This window comes from Protopterus annectens, chromosome 13.part0 (assembly GCF_019279795.1).
Source record: "Protopterus annectens isolate FY-2018-M chromosome 13.part0, PAN1.0, whole genome shotgun sequence".
Lineage (NCBI taxonomy): Eukaryota > Metazoa > Chordata > Ceratodontiformes > Protopteridae > Protopterus > Protopterus annectens.
The window spans coordinates 857,759,877-857,779,240 of record NC_056747.1 but is presented as its reverse complement, the minus strand read 5'-3'; the positions used below and the strand labels follow the sequence as shown (position 1 = coordinate 857,779,240).

Genomic DNA, 19,364 nt, shown 5'->3' with positions numbered 1-19,364 from the left:
ATGTGCTATCTGCACCAGGTTCAATCCGAGGGCCCTTAGGGATCGGAAGGCCAAGTTAGTAGCCAAAGGCTTTCTCCCTGCTTCCATGTTGGAATCTGCCATGGCCTCAGTATCTAGTGCTCCCACCCAGACAGGGACTCAACCTCCCTCTTCTTCTTCTGGTGATGGGTCTAACAAAGACAAATCTACAGTCAGCGTGGCTGACAAGGAAAAAGACAAAGAAAGGCGCAGAGAGGATAGGGACAAGAGAAAGTACAGGCATCACAAGAGATCCCTGGATAGGGAGCTCTTTCTTAGTCCCCCTTCTAAGGCCATGAGGCCAGTTTCTCCACAGCTCCGGTCTCCTCGTTTCTCACTGGAGTCATTGGAACATTTGGACCCAAGGCCTTCCTCCCCATTGCACAGACCAGCCAGATCCGAGTCGGTGGCCTCTTCGAGGTCGACTCAGAGTTTATCGAACATGGATATGGACAGGATGATGCGGAGATTCAGTCAGATCCAAATACAGATGGGAGTCTTGCCAGGCCCCTCTCTCTCTGGAGGGGGGACCTTCATGCCTTTTTTTTGCCCCATCTCTCCTTTCCCGATCTGTGCTTCAGCTTCAGGGCTCTTGGATCCGAGGATTTTCGGAGCTGGTAGCTCGGCGCCGGCAGTTCTTCCAACCTCGACTCTGGCTGTTACCTTGAGTTCCTCAGATCCGATTAGTTTGGATCCGAGCGACTCTCAGAGCCACAGACAGGGAGTCAGACCTGAGGGAATGGATTCTTCGGCTCCGACCTTTCCAGATCTGACCTGTTTCCTCGGACCTCAGGCTACCCTAGCTTCGGCTTCGGATCCGGGGAGGGCGTCTTCCTTGCTGGTTGCTAAGGAGGTCCACTCTCCCTCGGCCTTTGAAGTGGTGGAGAGGGTTCTCTCCCAGGGATTGAGACCCCAGCCCATCCCCTTGGATTCCACCCAGGCCCCCCTGGATTTGGCATCGACTCCCTTCATCCTGTCTCAGGGACAGCCCGTGCCAGAGGATCCCCAGGTTATTTTCCCTGAGGAAACCCCTGCGGCTCATGAATCCCCTTCTGAAAGTCCCACTGAAGAGGGTCACCTAAGCACAAGTGCAAAAGGAGGCACTTGGACCCCCCCCCCCCCCCGAGTCCCTCACTACGGACACTGACTTAGATGAAGGAGAAGGTTCCCCCAGGTCACATCCAGAAGACGTCTCCTTCAGAGAAATCATTGAGATCCTCCGCCAGAGGGGAGGTTGGTCAGCCCCAAAAGCTTCTGGGGATGAGTCAGTGTTCCTGGAGGCCTTTGGCACGGGCCCATCTACTTCCTGGGTGTCTCTGCCAGCGGACCCCTTGGCGGTCATGTAAGGAGCCTGACACCGTAGAGCCCATCCCCAAACGCCCTGACAAAATTTTATCTACCCCTTCCGACAGACAACCTTTGGTCAAAAGGAGCCCCAGTTGACGGTATGTTTGTTGCAACAGCCACAAAGAAGGAACTAGCACAGGAGAGTTCCTCAGTCCACCCTCCAGACAAGGAGTCCAGGTCGTTGGATAGGTTTGGGAAGCGCGTCTGTTCCTCAGTGACCTTTTCAATCCATGCACTGAACTATTTGGCACATGTGATCCGGCTTCAGCAAGATCTTGCTTCGGAATTCGCTGAGTCGCCCCCAGAGTCTTTTTCACTGCAGGACAGACAGTTGTTCTCTGTGAAAATGTCTACTCTGAAGTCAGTCTCAAACACGTCGATGCGGCTCCTTTCTCATGCCACGGAAGGAGCAGCTAGGTGGCTAGGATAGGCATAGCTATGAAGCGTCATGCCTGGCTCAGGTTGTGTCAGTTCGCGGACCCTTTCAAGGCGTTGTTTATCAATGCTCCCTACGACGGTTCTACACACCTGTCCAGAGCAAAAAGGACAGGAAGACTTTGTCTGCCGTCGGGATCCGCTTCTCTAACCCTCAGTGGTCCTTCTCTAGGAATCAAAGAGGGCAGAAGAAGATGTGGTTCTGAAAATCTCAGTTTTCCCGGGATTCTCAGGACAACTATTCCCCCAGAGGCAGAGGGGGACAGGATCGACACCGACCCACAGGTAGAGGGGGTCCCTGGAATTTTGGGTCTAGAGAACCTTTTTCTGATAGACCCGGTCAGCAGCCCTGAGGGGTTGCCTGACTGTCCTACTCTGGAGGCAGTTGGGGGAAGATTGTCCTTACACCCAGCGGCATGGGAGTCCATTACGACAGATCGCTGGGTGTTACAGATAATATCCAGAGATTACACTATCCCATTTGTTGCCCCTCCAAATATTCCAAAACACCTCCTAGATGTTCCACCCGCTCACAGGGAGGCTGCATCTCTAGAGGTTTCAAAGCTGCTTCTCAAACGAGCCATCGAACAGGTCCCCCCCCAATCAGTCTGGATCAGGCATCTACTCAAGGTTCTTTTTGGTGCCAAAAAAGACGGGGGACTTCAGGCCCATTCTAGACCTGTCAACATTAAACCTGTCTGTAGCCAAACAGAAATTCTGGATGGTCACCCTACAGTCCATTCTACCTTATCTCCGAGAGTGCGACTGGATGTGCTTGTTAGATCTCCAGGATGCTTACTACCACATCAAAATATACAGAAGCTCCAGGAGGTTTCTGCGTTCCCAGCTGGGAGCCAGTCATTTTCAGTTAAGAGGCCTACCCTTTGTTTTCACCTCTGCCCCAGGGTGTTGACGAAGATAATGGCAGTTGTAACGGCTCACCTGAGGCTTCAGGGTATTCAGGTGTTTCCATACCTGGATGACTGGCTGTTCGCTGCACCCAACAAGCATCACCTGTGTCTGGCCTGAGATTACTTCATTCGGTTGGCAGATCTATTGGGAATTACAGTCAATGTTCAGAAATCCCAGTTGCAACCAGTACAAGTTCTAGACTTCATTGGGGCATGGCTAGACACTTTGCAAATGAAGGTATTCTTAACTTCAGACAGGATCTTACCCCTCAGGTGCCACATAGCTCAGATAGCGAACTCCAGGTCTCCAAAGGTGAGCGAGGTGCTCTGGGCTCCATGGCTGCCTCCATATCGATTCTCCCTTGTGCGCGCCTTCATATGCGGGTTCTTTAGTGGACTCTGGCTGTTCAATGGTCTTGGCTAGACCTGCCCATGGAATTTCCGATCATGATCAGTCACGTCTGCAGGATGTCTCTTCTTTGGTGATTAAGTTCACCAGAGATATCAGAAGGTTGCCCCTTCGCGTCATCTCCAGTCCAAGCCACAGTGACCACGGACGCCTCCCAACACGAGTGGGGGGGGGGGGCACTGTTTGGGAAGGACAGTCCAAGGCATTTGGTCCCAGTCAGAGACCAAGTTACACATAAATGTTCTAGAGATGAGGGCAGTGCTTTTAGCGTTGGAAGCCTTTCACACTGTCCTTCCTCTCGGATCGATTGCAATTCAGTCAGAAAACATGTCAGTTGTCTTGTATATTAACAAGCAGGGGGGAACCAGATCCTACCCCCTATGTCGTGAGGCCATGAGAGTGTGGGAATGGGCGATCTCCACCGGTCGGTTTCTGATAGCAATGCACATCCCGGGGTGCTCCAACATTTTAGCGGAGAGATTGAGTCGGGCTATTCTGATGCCGTACGAGTGGTCTCTGAAACAGTCAGTAGCGGAGGAGATCTTCCTTGCATGGGGTCAGCCTTGTTGCGATCTCTTCGCATCTCCCTCCAACGCGAAGTGCAGCGAGTTCTTCGCTCTGATTCCCTCACCAGGGGAAGTCCCCAGAGACGTTCTCATCCATGCTTGGCCCCCCGGGCTTCTGTATGCTTATCCACCATTGCCACTCATTCCGAAGTTTCTTCAGAAAGCTTGCCGACTGCGGTGCAAAGTTATTCTCATTGTCCCTTTCTGGCCTCATCAGGTTTGGTTCCCATGCCTTTGGTCTTATCTTTTAGCTTCCCCGTGGGTTCTGGATCCCTGCTCGGATCTAATCTCCCATCCGTAGGGGGCCCGTCCGCCCGATTTGGGCATCCTCAAGCTGACAGCCTGGTTGCTCCAGTTCTGTTGATTGCCAGAACTCCCGGTCTTTCATCCCCGGTAAAATCCATTCTGGTGGCTTCTCTTAAAGATTCCACGAGGAAACTTTATCGCAGTAAATGGAAGCGCTTTTCCATTTGGGCCTCACAGAGAAAACTAGATCCCTTTACAGCCCCTATTCCAGTGGTGTTGGATTTCCTGTTTGGCATTTTTCAGCAAGGAGCTAGTTCCTCCACAGTGAAAGTACAATTGGCAGCCATTTCTAATTTTCATGTTGGTGAAGACAACATTGTCTTAGCCTCCTCTAGGCTGTGTAAGTCTTTTCTTAAAGGTACTTTTCTGTTACGTCCACATGTTAAGGATTCAGTGCCTCCTTGGGACCTTACCTTTGTTTTACAGGCGATGGTGACTCCTCCGTTCGAACCTGCAGCTTCGGTGGATTTGAAATTTTTGTCCTGAAAGACCGCTTTCCTAGTCGCCATTACTTCTGCTAGGAGGGTTTCTGAGCTTCAAGTGCTGTCTGCCGTGCCTCTGTATTTGGTCTTCCACAAGGATAGGGTCTCTCTCCGTACTAATCCTTCCTTCTTACCCAAAGTGGCATCTGAAGCAAACATAAACCAGTCCATTAATCTGCCCGTTTTCCTCCCTAACTTCCAAAATAAAGGTGAATACAAACTTCATTTGTTAGATGTTCGTAGACCGCTTCATTTTTATCTTCATAGAATGAAGTCTTTCTGCAAGACTGACCAGTTGTTTGTTTCTTTTTCCAAAGCATTTCTGGGTAAAGCTATTTCTAAAGTTTCGTTGGCCAGATGGATCCCTCTTTGCATTTCACATGCCTACAAAGCAAAAGGTTTATCTCCTCCTGGTATTGTTAAGGCTCACTCTACCAGGTCCATGGCGACTTCTGCTGCCTTTTGGTCTAGGGTGCCTTTGGACGACATTTGTGCAGCAGCGACCTGGGCCAATTCACATACCTTCATTTCCCATTACAAATTAGATCTGGTTTCTAGGGGTAGAGCATCCTTTGGCATTGCAGTGCTCAGGAATATCCTTCCATAAGGGCCTCTCAGGATTGGAGTAGCTGTGGACTCTGTCCCACAGGTTGCAGATAAAATGAAGTTAACTACTTCAGATAAAGAAGTTATGTACTCACCATAACATTCCATCTGAGTAGTTATACTTCATTTTTCTACAACATTCCCTCTCTCTGTCCCCCGGACCTTGTCCTGTCTTTTCTGGTTTGGTTCATTGGGCTGAGTTGCTTATGTATTTAGTTGCAGCAAACTCGATCTGAGGGAAGATAGGAGATGGTAGGTCATTATGACTAAGGGGAGGAGCCCGGAGCTTGGAGCAGATGCTAGAAAAAAAGTTGCTGGCTCGAATCCGATACGGATCCGTATACCCACAGGTTGCAGAAAAATGAAGTACAACTACTCAGATGGAACGTTATGGTGAGTACATAACTTCTTTTTTCCTTCACAGCATGACAGGGTTATTGTCAGTGATGGATTGAGAAGCTCCACAATCTGGGAGGGTCTCAGAGTAAAGCCACTGCTCCTCTGGGTTAAAAGGAGGCATTTCAAGTGTTTTTGTGGTCTTGTGAGGGTGCCTCTGAGTGCTTCACACTGGAGATGAGCCATGCACAACACACTGGGTTAAAGCCCCAGGGTAACTCCAGGACTCACTGGAGGGATTATATTTCTCTTCTTGCTTGTAGATCCTACAAGATGAATTTTTGACTGTTGCTAGGCATAGGGAATAGTCTGCATTCAGATTGCTAACACCATAACACTCACCAGGGCAAATGATTTAGAAAATGGATGGATGGGTGGATGGATGGATAAATATGGCATTAATAGCTAAAAGGCAGTTATCTAATACCTGCTTATTCTAAAGCTTAGGCCTACTCCAGGTGCACTTCTGCCGGTATAATCATTAACTTCTCTGCTTGCATGTGCTAAGCTTTTTTTTTCCAGCTTTGTACAAAATGATAAAAGTGACAAAAATACCACTGGTGAAATTTTATTGAAACACATGTTGAAAGTAAGAGTAATGAAAATCTGTTAGAGGGGATGCATATTGATAAAGAAACCATGCATGTTTTAAAAGAGAAATAATGAATGGCATGTCTTTAGCATGTGGCTATGAGTTTGCATTCATGTCAAGGAATATCTTCCCAGCCAGCCAACTGGTGCAGAGATCGTAAGAGGTTGTTTATGTGGGAGCTTAGATTATTTGCTAGCAGAAAGACTGACAGTTCTGAGTTGCCTTTCTAGGATGGCTGCCCACACTGTTCCTGGGCCTTTTCATTAATAAGGGATGTCATTGCTTTTTAGAAATTGATTATCTATTTAGAAACTAGAATACTGTATATGTTTTTAGTAAGGTTAGGTAAATATATTACACACCTTGTAGTATGCATTAATCCGTTTTACAGTCACACTGCTTCAACATACAAAGTAACTCTGTACTACTAAACACAGAGGACATAATTTTAGGCTGAACTTGGGTGTGGGTGAGGAGTAAGTGCAGTCTGTGTCCTGAAACTGAAGATCTTCTGCAAACTCGATCCCTAGTTTGTGGTGGTGCATAAGAGAATTTCATCTACAGATCTAATTCCTATATGCCTTAGTTTATTTGGGTCTTTCTGAAGGGCCTCCATACTTTTGCAGGTGTTAACTCTGTAGTGTCTGAAAACACCAATAGTATGTAGAACCATAGATTCTGATTGCAGAAAAGAGCTGACTGGCACACCTAGTCTGCTCACATACCTACCTTCTGTATAAAGTTCAGGTCTTATAAACTAGCTGCTGTTTTTTTTTTCTTTCTAGATATTTAGCACTGGACTGTCTCCTCACTTTTTATTGAATTTTCTCTTCTCCTAATGCACGGTTGTTACAGTAGATCCCTTCATACCTTTCCTCTCTTAGAGGTCGACATGAGGAAGGGATCAGGTTACTCATGACTGGATTGAGGTAATAGAATGAATAGAGTGGGAATACTGTGAATATGGTATCATACGGATTCCAGGGAAATAAAGAAAGAGATGTAAACTGTTGACAGAAAACCCCAGAAGGCGACTGGGTAAAAAAAAAAAAATAAAGATCTGTGTATCTGGGACTTCCATTTATTCTTAGTAAAATGGGAAGTGCCATTATCTGGGTTCATGGAAAGACGTTTATGAGATGTCTTCTTAGCAGAGGGATCCTAACAATCTTCATGCCTAGAAGAGAGAGTTGGGGATATCCTTGATGTCTCCTTGATAGAGGTTGAATAAGTTAAGGATGTAAGAGTATAGTTACTAATGAGGGATGGTGATTGTGCCTCTGTGTTGATCAGATTAGAAGAAACCTGTGGTCGAAGTATCAACTCTGGAGAGTGTTTACTGTGGCTGGTTAAGCAGGAAAGGTTTGAATGCATTGGATGACAGACTTATTGGAGACTTCATGGGTTTTATTAAGGTTAGAGTTGGTTGAGATTAGGGGGAAAAATGAGAACTATGCTATGAAGTAGCATAAGTAATTTCTGCAAAGGGAAGATAACATTGGGACATGAAAAGATTGCATAGACATACAATCTAGGGGAAATTAAAGAACAAAGCTTGAAGCAGGAATATTATGGAGGTAGTAGAACAAGTAGAGCTACCCAGTAATACTTTGATTCATCTTCACAGAGAAGGGGTCAGGATTTTACCTGGCTATATTTGGAGGTTTAGAGGAGGATGGAGAAGAAGGGGTAGACACAGTGCTCACTGAGGAACAATTAGCTAAGTACTCGCTGTTTAGTGACAGAAAAAGTTCGAAGTCTAGATAGTTTACCTTCAGGATTACTGAAGAGATGGTTGAAGCAGTACTGTCATTTGTAACATCTTTAAATGGTATAGATGGATATTATATCTTCTTTTCAGAGGAGGGCTGGAGTTGTTAAACAATATGTAGAAAATGGAGGATGTAATCCTGAAAATTATATGTCTGTGACTTTGATATCAGGTGATGAAGAAACTGTTAAAGCAGACAGTTGCGAACTTCTTGAAGGTCAGTGGTGTGTCTGACGCACATCACAATCATTCCTGAACACATGGCCTTAATCAGTCAAGCACTGTTCACTGAAGCGGTTGACCTGTATCATCTTGGTTTCATGGATGGAATGTCTTAGCTGAGAATTATTCAGTATTATGGCTGGATAGTGCCAAAAGAGGATAAGTTATCTCAGTACTTCCTAAGTACTTAGATTTTAGTACAACCGTTTGACTCTGTTCCACATGATAGTTTAGTCACTTTGTTGTAAGTAACTTTAGTCACTTTGCTGTAAGTAACAGGGCTGAGCCAGTATCAACTGTGTGCATTAAAGCCTGCATGAGGGAAAGAGACCAAAGACTGGCAGTTTTGATCTTGTTTTGTCTGGTAGATAGATCACTAGTGGAGTATCCTGGGGTCATTGTTGAATTTTGTACTTGCATGGGTTGTAATTTTGTGGCATCAAGCAGTCTGACTTGTAAATTGTTCTTGTTTGTAGATGACACAAAGGAGGTGGGAAGTTTTGATGGCTACAGTGTGGGGGGTTGCATTTTTGGAGGACCTGTTGAACTGTCACAGTGATGTGGGATGTCACATGTACAGTTTTACATCAGAAAATGTAAGATCATCCCCTTTGCTAAAGGGAGCCCAAGGTAGGGAGTGCCTACTGCAATCGGTTGTTTTGCAAATTATGGAGGAAGAGAAAGATTTAGGTGCATTGTTCATACTAGGAATAAATTAGTCTGCTGTGACAGGGACAGCCAATTGAATTATTGTATTTTAATGGGTCCACTTCTTTAACTCGAAATACTGAAATCTTGAATTTCAGTATTTTGAGTCCAGAATGTCAAAAGTGCAGTTTTATGAAACTTCACTATTTTGAATCTTGATTTATCAAATCTGTGGTGGATTTGCATTGGTGCTTTATTTAGTGTGTGCTGTCACTTTAAGGGTTGTGTGGTGTGGCGAATGATGTTTGTGTCTTTATGAAGATTCAGATAGGTGTTTACATTTTAAGGGTTTTAATGTTAATATTTAGTTGTTGTGGGGAGTTGTACAAGTAGGTTGGGGTAGGTGAGTGAGAGTATATGTGTGTGAGTGTGAATGTGGTGCTTTTTGTACATGTGTACTGTGTGTTTGTGTGTGTTATTAGTGAGTTTACATATGACTGTCTGCAGTGGGAGTGTAGGGTTAGTCAGGGAAGGTATGTGTTCCTTTTTATTCAGGTTAGTGCAACCTCGGAGTTGGTATATGTAAGTAGGGGGGTGCATGGAGGCTTGCCCCCCTGCAAAAGCTGTGGTGGTGGTATCGGTTTTGTTTTTGTAGTGTTTGTGTTGTTTTGGGGGGATGGTTGTGTATGTCTGCGTGTTTTGTTAGGTTCGATGTTGTGAGTGTTCGTGATTGTGGTGTTTCATTATTTTGAGGGTTCGACATTCTGGACTCGAAATACTGAAATTCGAGATTTCAGTATTTTGAGTTAAACAAGGGACCCTTTTTAATACAGTGTGAAGGGAGTAGACTGTTGATCAGACGTTATGGGACAGATGTGAAAATTCAGGTAAAATACTACATACAAGTCTGGAGAAGCTTACCTTACAATGAACTTTACTCTTATAGAAGAGGATTCAGAGATATTTAACAAGGACGTTTAACAGGATAGTGGAAAATGGATAGTAGGGGCATGATATAGGTTTGTAGGATCCTTTATGGATTGTGGTACAGTAGAAGTTCAGATAACGGTAAATCAGGTTAAAGAGGTCTTAAACTGCAAATTATGGAAATGAGATTTAAGTCTGAGGGGGAGAAGAATGTGTTTTTTGAGAGGGTGGTAGAACTATGGAATACCCTTCCTGTGTCAGTAGTTAATTACAAGTCATGACATTCAAGTACGGCGGATGGGGCCGTTGTGTCAAGACTAAAGGCATTATCACCAGCCTTACCAGGACAAATATTTTTTGTATATATTCCTCTCTTTTCTGCCTATTTTTTGTCTGAAGTATTTTTGAGTACTGCTAGTTCTTGTGTTAGTTGTCTCATTTATATGTATGCTGCAAGTTTTGTTCTTCCTTATTCATTTTCACATACATATGTCTGAACTCTTCTTCAACATCTGTTCCTGTGTCTAAAATGTGGCTTTGAAAGTTTTTTTATCAGGTCTTTGTTAAATGCCTCAGACTTGCACAGAAACACTGAATGTGTACTTTGTAAATGTTTCACTAAAGTCACTAAATGCCAAAGGCAATGTTTTAGTAAGATCAGTATATGCCAGAGACTTCAAAGAGTGTGTTTGAAACTCTAGCTGAAAAAGGGTAGCCTACCTAGAAAAAATTATGTTTGAACATTCATCTATCTGATAATTGGTGGTTGCACACTTTATTTTCTTCCTGAAGTGTTGAACTGAAAAGCACAGCAGGGATGTTTGGAGTAGCTGTCTTCTGATAGGGATGAAACCATCATGGGAAAAGGATGAAACTTTTACTAAGGAGAGTGAAACTGTCTTTGTTTTTGTTGGGAGAAGGGGTTGTGAGGACAAGAATTAGAATGAATAAATAAATAAATAAGGAACTACTTCACAAGCTGAAATGTTTTCTAGAACGTAGCTGATATGTAAAACGTCATAGTTTTGTTGTTGGACACAGTAAATTCCCCTTAAGGTTCATTTTACCTGGTATTCACTTCCGACTGATTTATCTTCCCCTTTTACGGTAGCTATCTTCTGGACATTTACTGCCTTGGTTTGGGATATTTATTTATTTATTTATTTATACATTTGTTAACTTGGTAAGCGCACTGGTCCAAGGAACATTTCCAGGCAAGACCTGGGCCAATTGGCAATAAAAATAGTATACCAAAATGTGCTTATGAGTAATTTGCAACTGCCTTATTTTTCACCACTGATTATATTAACTTTCACTAATCTAGTTTGGGCACCTAGCTACATCCATGTGTTGAAATGGAGCATTCATGCAGTGACAACTCTCCTTCTACACTCTCCCATCCTTCAGTAGCCATGAAAGCTGTCATGGGAATTCTGGACCCTCCCTCCTTTCCAGAATGAGGTTTCATCCACAAATCATATTTGCATGTGCAGAGTGCTAAAGTGCTAATATGATGTCTGTATGTCTGGGGCCTTCCTCATCACCCAAACAGTCTACTATTACTCTTATGTCAGGTGTACAGCCAGTTCACTGTGATTAACTTGCAACAAAATGTCCCCATCCTCCTGGAAGTTAGATGAGCAATACCTCAAAACTTTAGAGGTCAGGGAGGTTACAGACACGTCACTAGAGCCGTACTGTATATTCAGGGCAGCAGAAGGAGGAGAATAGGGTCCCTCTGACTAGCAAATAATGCATTGCTGAGTTCAGAGAAAAACTTGTGTTCTGCCTTGATCTCATAGTTACTGATAGTCACTGCAGGAAAACCTCTACTGCCATGTTCTGTTCCTCTTGTACATGGTACTTGGGCTCCCTAAAACCCAGTTAGCTACCTCTAAAAGCAATCAGATTAATGAATCTTAACTAGTTATTTGTTTAAATCATTTTGCTAATGTTATGTGCGAATAACATGACTTATACTTGCCTTTCCTGATTGCTGTTATACCTAGAAGGGCTTGGAGATTGCGGTTAGTACCTTTGAAAAATACTTTTAGCAGACATTGTGACAGTTAGTGCTGCTCTTTACAAACATGCGATCCTACATTAACTGAGCATTTTACCACTGTCCGAAGAATACAAAGACTGGAAGCTGCAAAGAATAACATCACTGCTTCCTGAACTTAAATGTTGCATTTCACTTTTATTTCTGTCACTGGGGTAATGGACATTAGGGAACAGCTACCTGTTTGTGGAAGTGACCTGTTAGGCTGGGCTGTGGCCCCATTAAGAAATCATTTTGTGAGGAAAGAAATGAACTACCTAAAGTAACATAAATAAGGATGTTACAAAATTATATGTACTCCATGCTACAATGAAGAAGTTTCAGAAGAATGCTTAGGCTTTTTTTTTTTTAACTGCAACGGACATAGTAGCAGATAGCAGTAATATGAACTTTAGCAATTGATTTTTGACTGCAGTTCTTGTTTGTCATCAGAAAGCTGTTAAGCACCAGCATTTCAACCATCCTCACCTCAGACGGGGATTCATCAGTAGGCGTTCAACCGTTTGATTCCTTTCTTGACTGATTCTTACTCTCTGGAACTCTCACTTGAACCTACTGTGCTAGTTGATGTGCTAGTTGCTGATCTTTGTACCTTTGGTTTGACCTGCCTGGTAGGACTATTAAGTCAGTACCTTCACTTTACTGAATTTTCTCTCCTTTATCAGACTTCAAAACCAGTTTCAAGGTTGGGCAGACCAAGTTATAAAGTTTCTTTAGACAATTAACTTCACAAAGGGCCACATGTCATGTATTTTGATTGTAGGAGTTTTATAACCAGTCCTGCTTTTTCATCATTAATCTGGATTCTCTTCACAGTAGAGCTTTTTCTTTAGCCTTCAACATCAAGTGCCATTTTAATTGCAGTAGCAAGCATATTCTCTGAGCTGTTTCACTGTTGGATGAGTCTTACTCAAGAATTTTGTGTGGAACAAATTGTGGAATCCATTCACATAGTAGGCTTGATATTTCCACATTTGGGATTGGTCTTGGTGGTTGAATAGATTGAAGCAGTTTCTGTTAGCAACTGGTGGCGTTGTACTGACTGTGGAAAGGGCATGCACTGCAGTTTCCTCATAATGTTTAATGTCAGGAGTAACTTGATTCTCATCCTCAACTTGAAGATGCTAAAAATCTGGAATTGGCTAACTGGTGTTTAGTCCCCTGCTACCCCAGTTGTGACAGTAGTAAATTAGATTTCAATCACTGCTTAAGATCTTGAAAGGATGGAGACGAGGGGAACATTGATCAGGAGAGCACCAGCTGTTCTTCCTCAGGAGCAGCTTCAGGAGAATCCTCTGGTATACAACAGGAGGTCACCCTGAACTGAGAAAGGAGGAACACAGCTGTCTAGAAAAAGGTAGCCGGTATTATTACTGTTCTGCAGAGTCTGTTCATAGGTATATATGTAACATTTGCATAGGACACATTGTAAGCTAGTACGGTCAGTGGGAATGTAGGCCAAGAAAATTAGAAATCTGTTCTACAACACATGGAATATTCAGCTGCAAAGCAGACCCTTGGTTTTCATCAACATACTCAAAAGTATTTGAATCTTCTCTTTGAGAGTCATACCTCACTGAGTTATTTGACAGTATAAGTGAACACAGGTGGAAGAAGTTAACTTACAGAAGGTTGTGAAGACTGGGGCAGATGGAGTTCATGTAAGGGCAAGGCACCAAGAAGACAAGGCAAAATGCAAAAAAAAAAAGTGAAAAACTAAGTCTTTAGTTGTATATGCTGCTGACAGACCAAAGTGCCACTGATACCAAACAAGCTACTGATCAGTGCCGGCCCAGGGCATTTGTTAGGCAAGCTTATCAGGATTAACATTACTAGTTCATGGCAGTGCCATTTGCCTTGCATCAGTCTTAACCGTCCAACCTGAAGATGACTGGAAAAGTAACAGCAAACACAACATGCTTAACTGGTTGCATTGGTCTCTCCTCTAGCCTACACTAGTCTTTAGGGGATGCTGCATAAGTTGTACTTTGTAATAAAGACATTTCTTGACACCCTTTATTACGTGACCATGAAAGGGACACTGTGAGCATACATGCTTTTTAATTTCTGCATCTTTGGTGCAAGAGAGTAGACCCCCTACCACACAATAAATCTGATTTGAAACTAAAAGTAGCAATACTTATTTAAATTATAAAATCTGGCTGTGTCTGTAAGTCATTAAAGATTTAGTTGTTATTCCTCAAGAAGTGTAGACTCAAAAGTACAGAAAATAAATAATCATATGAGAAGTTGCTGTTCCCATTTAAAATGATGTCTGTCGTTTCTTACCGGGGCATTGCAATTGGTTGGTTACATTATAAATTTTAAAATAGATCTTGAATAGATTGAAGTTAAACTGAAATAATGTCATTATTCCAGCACCAGACTGAACAAAAAAGGACTTATTTTTGCATAATAATGTATAATTAAGATATAAAGCAGATAGTACATTGCTAATATCGTATCTTAAAACTGTCTAGTTGTATCAGGCATCTTCAGTAGGACTTAATATAATGCTATGCATTATTTTATTTTGTTTCTGTTTTGTAACTGCTGTGCATTCACAAAACATAAATTCTTTGATAATTGTCTGTTCTAGAACAGTCTATGTTTAACTGTTATGCAGTTACCTAGTTTGCGCACTGGATGACTCTGTCATCTACTGCTGACTTTAATACTCAAGTCCCCCCACCCCACCCCCAAAAAACTTTTTATTGGTTTTAAAGACAATAAACAGCAGACGATCTTGACACAGTTTATAGTACAACTAATGCTAGAATAAAAATACTCAAATTTTGTTTCTGTTTTGCTAGAGTTTGCATTCCAAAGTTTTTTTTAAAATCAGAAGTCGCTTCACTGGCTTTCAGAAATTCTACCAAACAACGATAGTCTGAATTTCATTTTATAGACGAACCATGTAGTAGATCCTAGACCAAATATAGGTTGTGATAAGAAGTATTTGTTTTTATCATTCATGCATTTCTTTATTTTTTGATATCTACTTTATACTTTTTTGAGTCAGAAGAAAGCTAGAGCCTAGCCTAGCAAGCAATGGCTGTAAGGCATGGAAATTGTTCTCGATAGAATGCAAGTTCATTGTGGATTTTACATACACACACACACACACACACACACACACACCCACACCCACACATACACACACACATACTTTTGGCGGATTGCCATTTCATCTACTGACACATCTTTGGCATTTGAAACCTAGCTCATTAGCAGTATGTGAGGGACTGTGATCTCATTTGGAATGAAGGACTCTTCTGTCCAAGCCTTTCCCTGGGTTTGACAGGGCTTGATGTCCCAGGTCAGTAAAGGATCCATGATGGTCTCCTGCCCCAAACTTGCCTTCTTGGGTGTGGCAACTAATCTTTAAGGAGCATGGGCTGATGTCAGGGCAAGACTGAGACAGAGATCTTCATTGCCTAGACCATCTTTGGTGAGTGTGTCCCCAGTCACTGGTATACTGTCAACTCGGTGCCAGTGCGTGCTGCCACACATTCAATCCTTTGCGTATTTGCCAAGCTTGGAACTAGTAAACAATGTAAAGGTGTAAAGGAGGCTCGAGTCAAATGTTCTTAGTCGATCCTTTTGTTCCACATAAATGCTACAATATGCCACACGTTTTTGTCTAAAAAGCAGACTTCATCAGATGAACCACCACAGTATACCAGCACCTAAAATGCCTTTATTAATTAAAAGGCATCAATCAACATCCTACATTAATTAAGTAATATAGTCAAGTTCTACTTATTGAAATGCCTGTTGTAAAATACATCAAAGCATAACTTTTCCATGTAAAAAATATATCAATAATATTATCCTACCGTTAAAATTAATGTATCAGTTCTAAAAAATATGTATAAATGTTTACTAATATTCTATAAAAATAAATATATAACGTGATGTTTTGGCACCATCTGCTGGCCAACCATTTAAAAACAATTGTACATATGTAAAAATATAAAATATCCAGAATAGTGACACAAATAAATATTCCTTACAGCTATAACTTTGCTGCCCTAAGCTTTAATAGTGGAACTATTGAAATGTACTCATTTAGCCCAGGATATCTACTGGCATCTAAAATTATCTGCCAGTACAATTCTCTGTACTCAAGGCGGGTTTCCCAATGGCTCCCTCTAATATCCAAGGGGACATTTTCTGAAACAAAAAAATGAAACTTTGCCTGAATACTTGTAGTAGAGTGCTTAAACAGAGTGTTTCTTTCATTTACCGATTCTTAATGTCATATACATGTTCATAAATATGTCTTATTAACCTATGCTCCGTTTTCCCTATATAGAATGAATCATACTAGGAACAGGTAGCAATATACACTACCCTTTCTGTATGGGTTCCTATTAGATGACCGAAGATGCATTCTATCAAATGTGTCTTGGTCGAACTTAAAACAACAAAAAGGCAAAATAGCGAAGCGGCTTTTAAGCAAATTCTTTCCCAGGGAAAGAATTTGCTTGGCCGCTTCCGTTACTTTGCCATTTTTGGCACTGTAGTGTGATCTCGGAGTTGGTATATTTAAGTAGGGGAGTGCAAAGGCCCCCACTTTTATGTATTCTTTTAATTTCCTTTTTTGGAACAATGATTTTTTTTTCCCTTGGAAAAAAATTGATGTTTTGAGCTTTTGAGATTGTAAGCTTTCGCTTACATGGGGTTGATTATTCATCGTTCGCCTTTTTAAGTGTTTTATGATATAATATAGACTCTTTCTGTATTACAGTTATAATGTTCTGTTCCCACTAAAATCCTATCCCTACTAGTTATGCAGATACTTTCCTTATTGGAAATGTAATCACACTGCTGGCAGTCACCACATTTGAAAGTACCCTTACGTTTACTACTTCTAAGTTTGTTGTTTTCCTATAAGGAAAGTAGGGAAAAGATTGTGATTACCAAGTAGGCAGTTTCAAGTAGACTGCCAATTAAATTACTGTTTTTTTTTCTGTTGGGCCACAAACCATCCCTTAACAAATGCTGTACTGAAAACATCCTCCCCTTCAAAGTGGCTACTTCCAGTGCTTGTTTCAGGAATGTCTCTGCTGAAGATATCTGCACTATGTGGTGACTTGGTCTTTGGTGTACACCTTCCCCAAGCATTACTGTCTCCATCTTGCCTCGGGGAGTCTGACTGTTTCTCGGAAGTCAGTATTCTAGTATCTGAGCTCTGTTTGTGCCATACTACTACTATTACTGTTACTTCCGTCCTGGTGGTAACAACATGGAATTCAGTCCAACCAAGGAATTATTAAAGAGGATTCTCAATGTTCGATATAACAGATATATTTTTACCATGTCAGTGGCTGTATGAGACTTTCCTTGATTGGTGCAGAATTTCCACCCTCCATCCCTCTTTGCATGACTGTTTCCTTTGCTAGCCTGTGCTGCTGGAATATACTTCCCTTTAAAGCAACTTGTAACATGACAGTCTTAAATGCTTTTTGCACCATGGCATGTGCCACGATGCATTTTCCTTCCATTCATTCATGTTATGTACACCCTTGTTGTCTACTTTATCCTTTGTAAAAATATAGTTGTTCTACTCCACAAAAGATTCAGTTGACATTTATCCCCTGTTATGTCAACGTAGGAAAAGCATGTGAATGATACAGTTCAGTAGACTTTAGATGAGCCACCATTTTGCATGAGAGGGGGGCACATTCATTAAAACCTGTGGATGGATTGTGTTGTTGTCCATAGGATGTTTTCATCAAATGAGATAGTAGATTACATAGTCCATGACTTAATTAAAGGTTTATAAAGTTTTTTTATTACAATTTGGCGCAAATATGTTAAGAATGATGGAAGGGAAATACATTGCACCTCTTAAGTCACCAGATGTTGCAATGTAGATGGAAATGTTGACAAATAACTTTAAGCTGGGAAAATATCTAATTTTATATCACTTTTTTAATAATGTAGACACCACTATAAATTTTTAGCTTTTTCATTTGCAAGAAGGTGGTTCTTAGTAGCCTGAGGATGTACTGGCAGGATCAGGGGACTTATGCTATGTAGTCAGCTCATTGCATCACAGCATACATTGGCATGGTCATACAAATGACTCTGAATTCGGGATTTCACAGGAAAATTTGATAGTTTGTAAGCAGGTGAAAAGATATACCCAACCCAATGATCTATCAAGTTGGTTTTGTTGTAGATTGGCAGATTGAGTATGTCTATTATTTTCTTAACACTGCCCTTTAGGATCTAGAGTTTTGCAGGTTATACACATAGATGTAGAACTGTTATTGTTAAAATCACATATACTGTTAAACATTTGAAGAATGCCTTGGCTTTTCTAACCCAACATTGGAAGCTTTTGTAGCCATTTATATTACTCTTTGATATTTTGCAACTGTGCATTAGAGACGGAGCATTCTCCTGCCTTCAGTATATGGAGGCCCCTTCAGACTTCTGCTAGTGTTCCTTTGACCAAGATGCTGTTGGCTATCATTGTTTTAGGTATGTCTGTCATATCTGGTTAAAGATTTTACTTTCGAGAACACTATTATTATCTATGTATCTAATCTTCTCTGGTGAATAAAACAGTTTCAGCAAAGTGTATTCTCATTGTCTGACTTTTTGCTATGTGAAAGAAAGGTGGCATCCCACAGAAACGTGAAAAACCAAAGTTCAAGTCTCCCACTGGAAATGGTGTTAGTGTACCTTCTCTGGAGTAACTCTTATAAACAATCAATGCATCAACCTGTTTAGACAGTCATAAAAAGACTGGCAGCTTGAATTAGGCAGCAGTAGTTTAACTCCTTTTTAAAGTGATGTTTTCAGGCAGGCTTTTTGGATAGATCATGGGAATCATGAAGTTGGTTACTTCAGGTGTTTAAGAGGGATCACTTCAAGTGTTTAGGAGGGAATCAAAGCATTGTATGGAGTCAGCTAAAACACCAACAACTGTCTGATGTCACTCAGGTCCAACACTCAACTGAAATCCCACATATCTACTGTTTAGATAGGGATGGGACATCTCAGAACTCTGATACCAGTTGGCTGGAAGGAATGGCAATGATGTTTATGGTTTTTCGTACTGAAGGCACCTTGATCAGTTGAATGCATCTTCATGTCCTGCTGTATCAGCTATGGTTAATTCAGATACATGTGGCTTTCCTTAACCAATCATTCACTCTGCTTGTTTAATTACAGAGGGAACATCCCCACACTAAACAGGTACTGTACTTAGTCAATTTATTTATTTATTTTAATTTTTTTAATGTTCCTTTACATTTAGTTTTTAGCAAATGCTTTTGTTACAATAATTGCACTTGTTTTTTTTAATGAAATGAGAATGTTGTAAGATTTGACTTTTGATTTAATGGTTGACAGGGTAATTGTCAAACTGCAATGAATAAAAATATCATGATTTAAAGATTACATAAAGATTACATAAACTGTTGGATGGCACACTCTGTAAGAACTAGGAAGAAAACTTGTAATTTACCTCAGTTCTAGGCAAATACCCCTAGGTCATTATTCCTAAACATCCCTTTCAGTGGACACTGGTGCATCATTCGTGGGTTGTCGCTGTGAATACCACAGGATCATCTTACTAACTTTAGGTCATAGTGGTCATACGTCTGCCAACATGCTAGACATAGCCTTACCTTCTGATCCCCCATTA

The 19,364-nt window shown here is 41.6% G+C and overlaps 1 protein-coding gene across 6 annotated transcripts in view; it reads left to right on the top strand.

The window, feature by feature from the left end:
* The window catches only part of ACACA (acetyl-CoA carboxylase alpha), a 2,143,878-nt gene that overhangs the window by 814,952 nt on the left and 1,309,562 nt on the right, over positions 1 to 19,364 (top strand). For 4 of the 6 annotated variants that reach the window (XM_044054575.1, XM_044054577.1, XM_044054574.1 and 1 more), the window contains one exon: positions 18,890 to 18,913. The exons of the other annotated variants lie outside the window; for them this stretch is intronic. In XM_044054575.1, the coding sequence (XP_043910510.1) occupies positions 18,890 to 18,913 (24 nt within the window). The remainder of the gene's footprint in view (positions 1 to 18,889; positions 18,914 to 19,364) is intronic. 6 annotated transcript variants of the gene reach the window in all.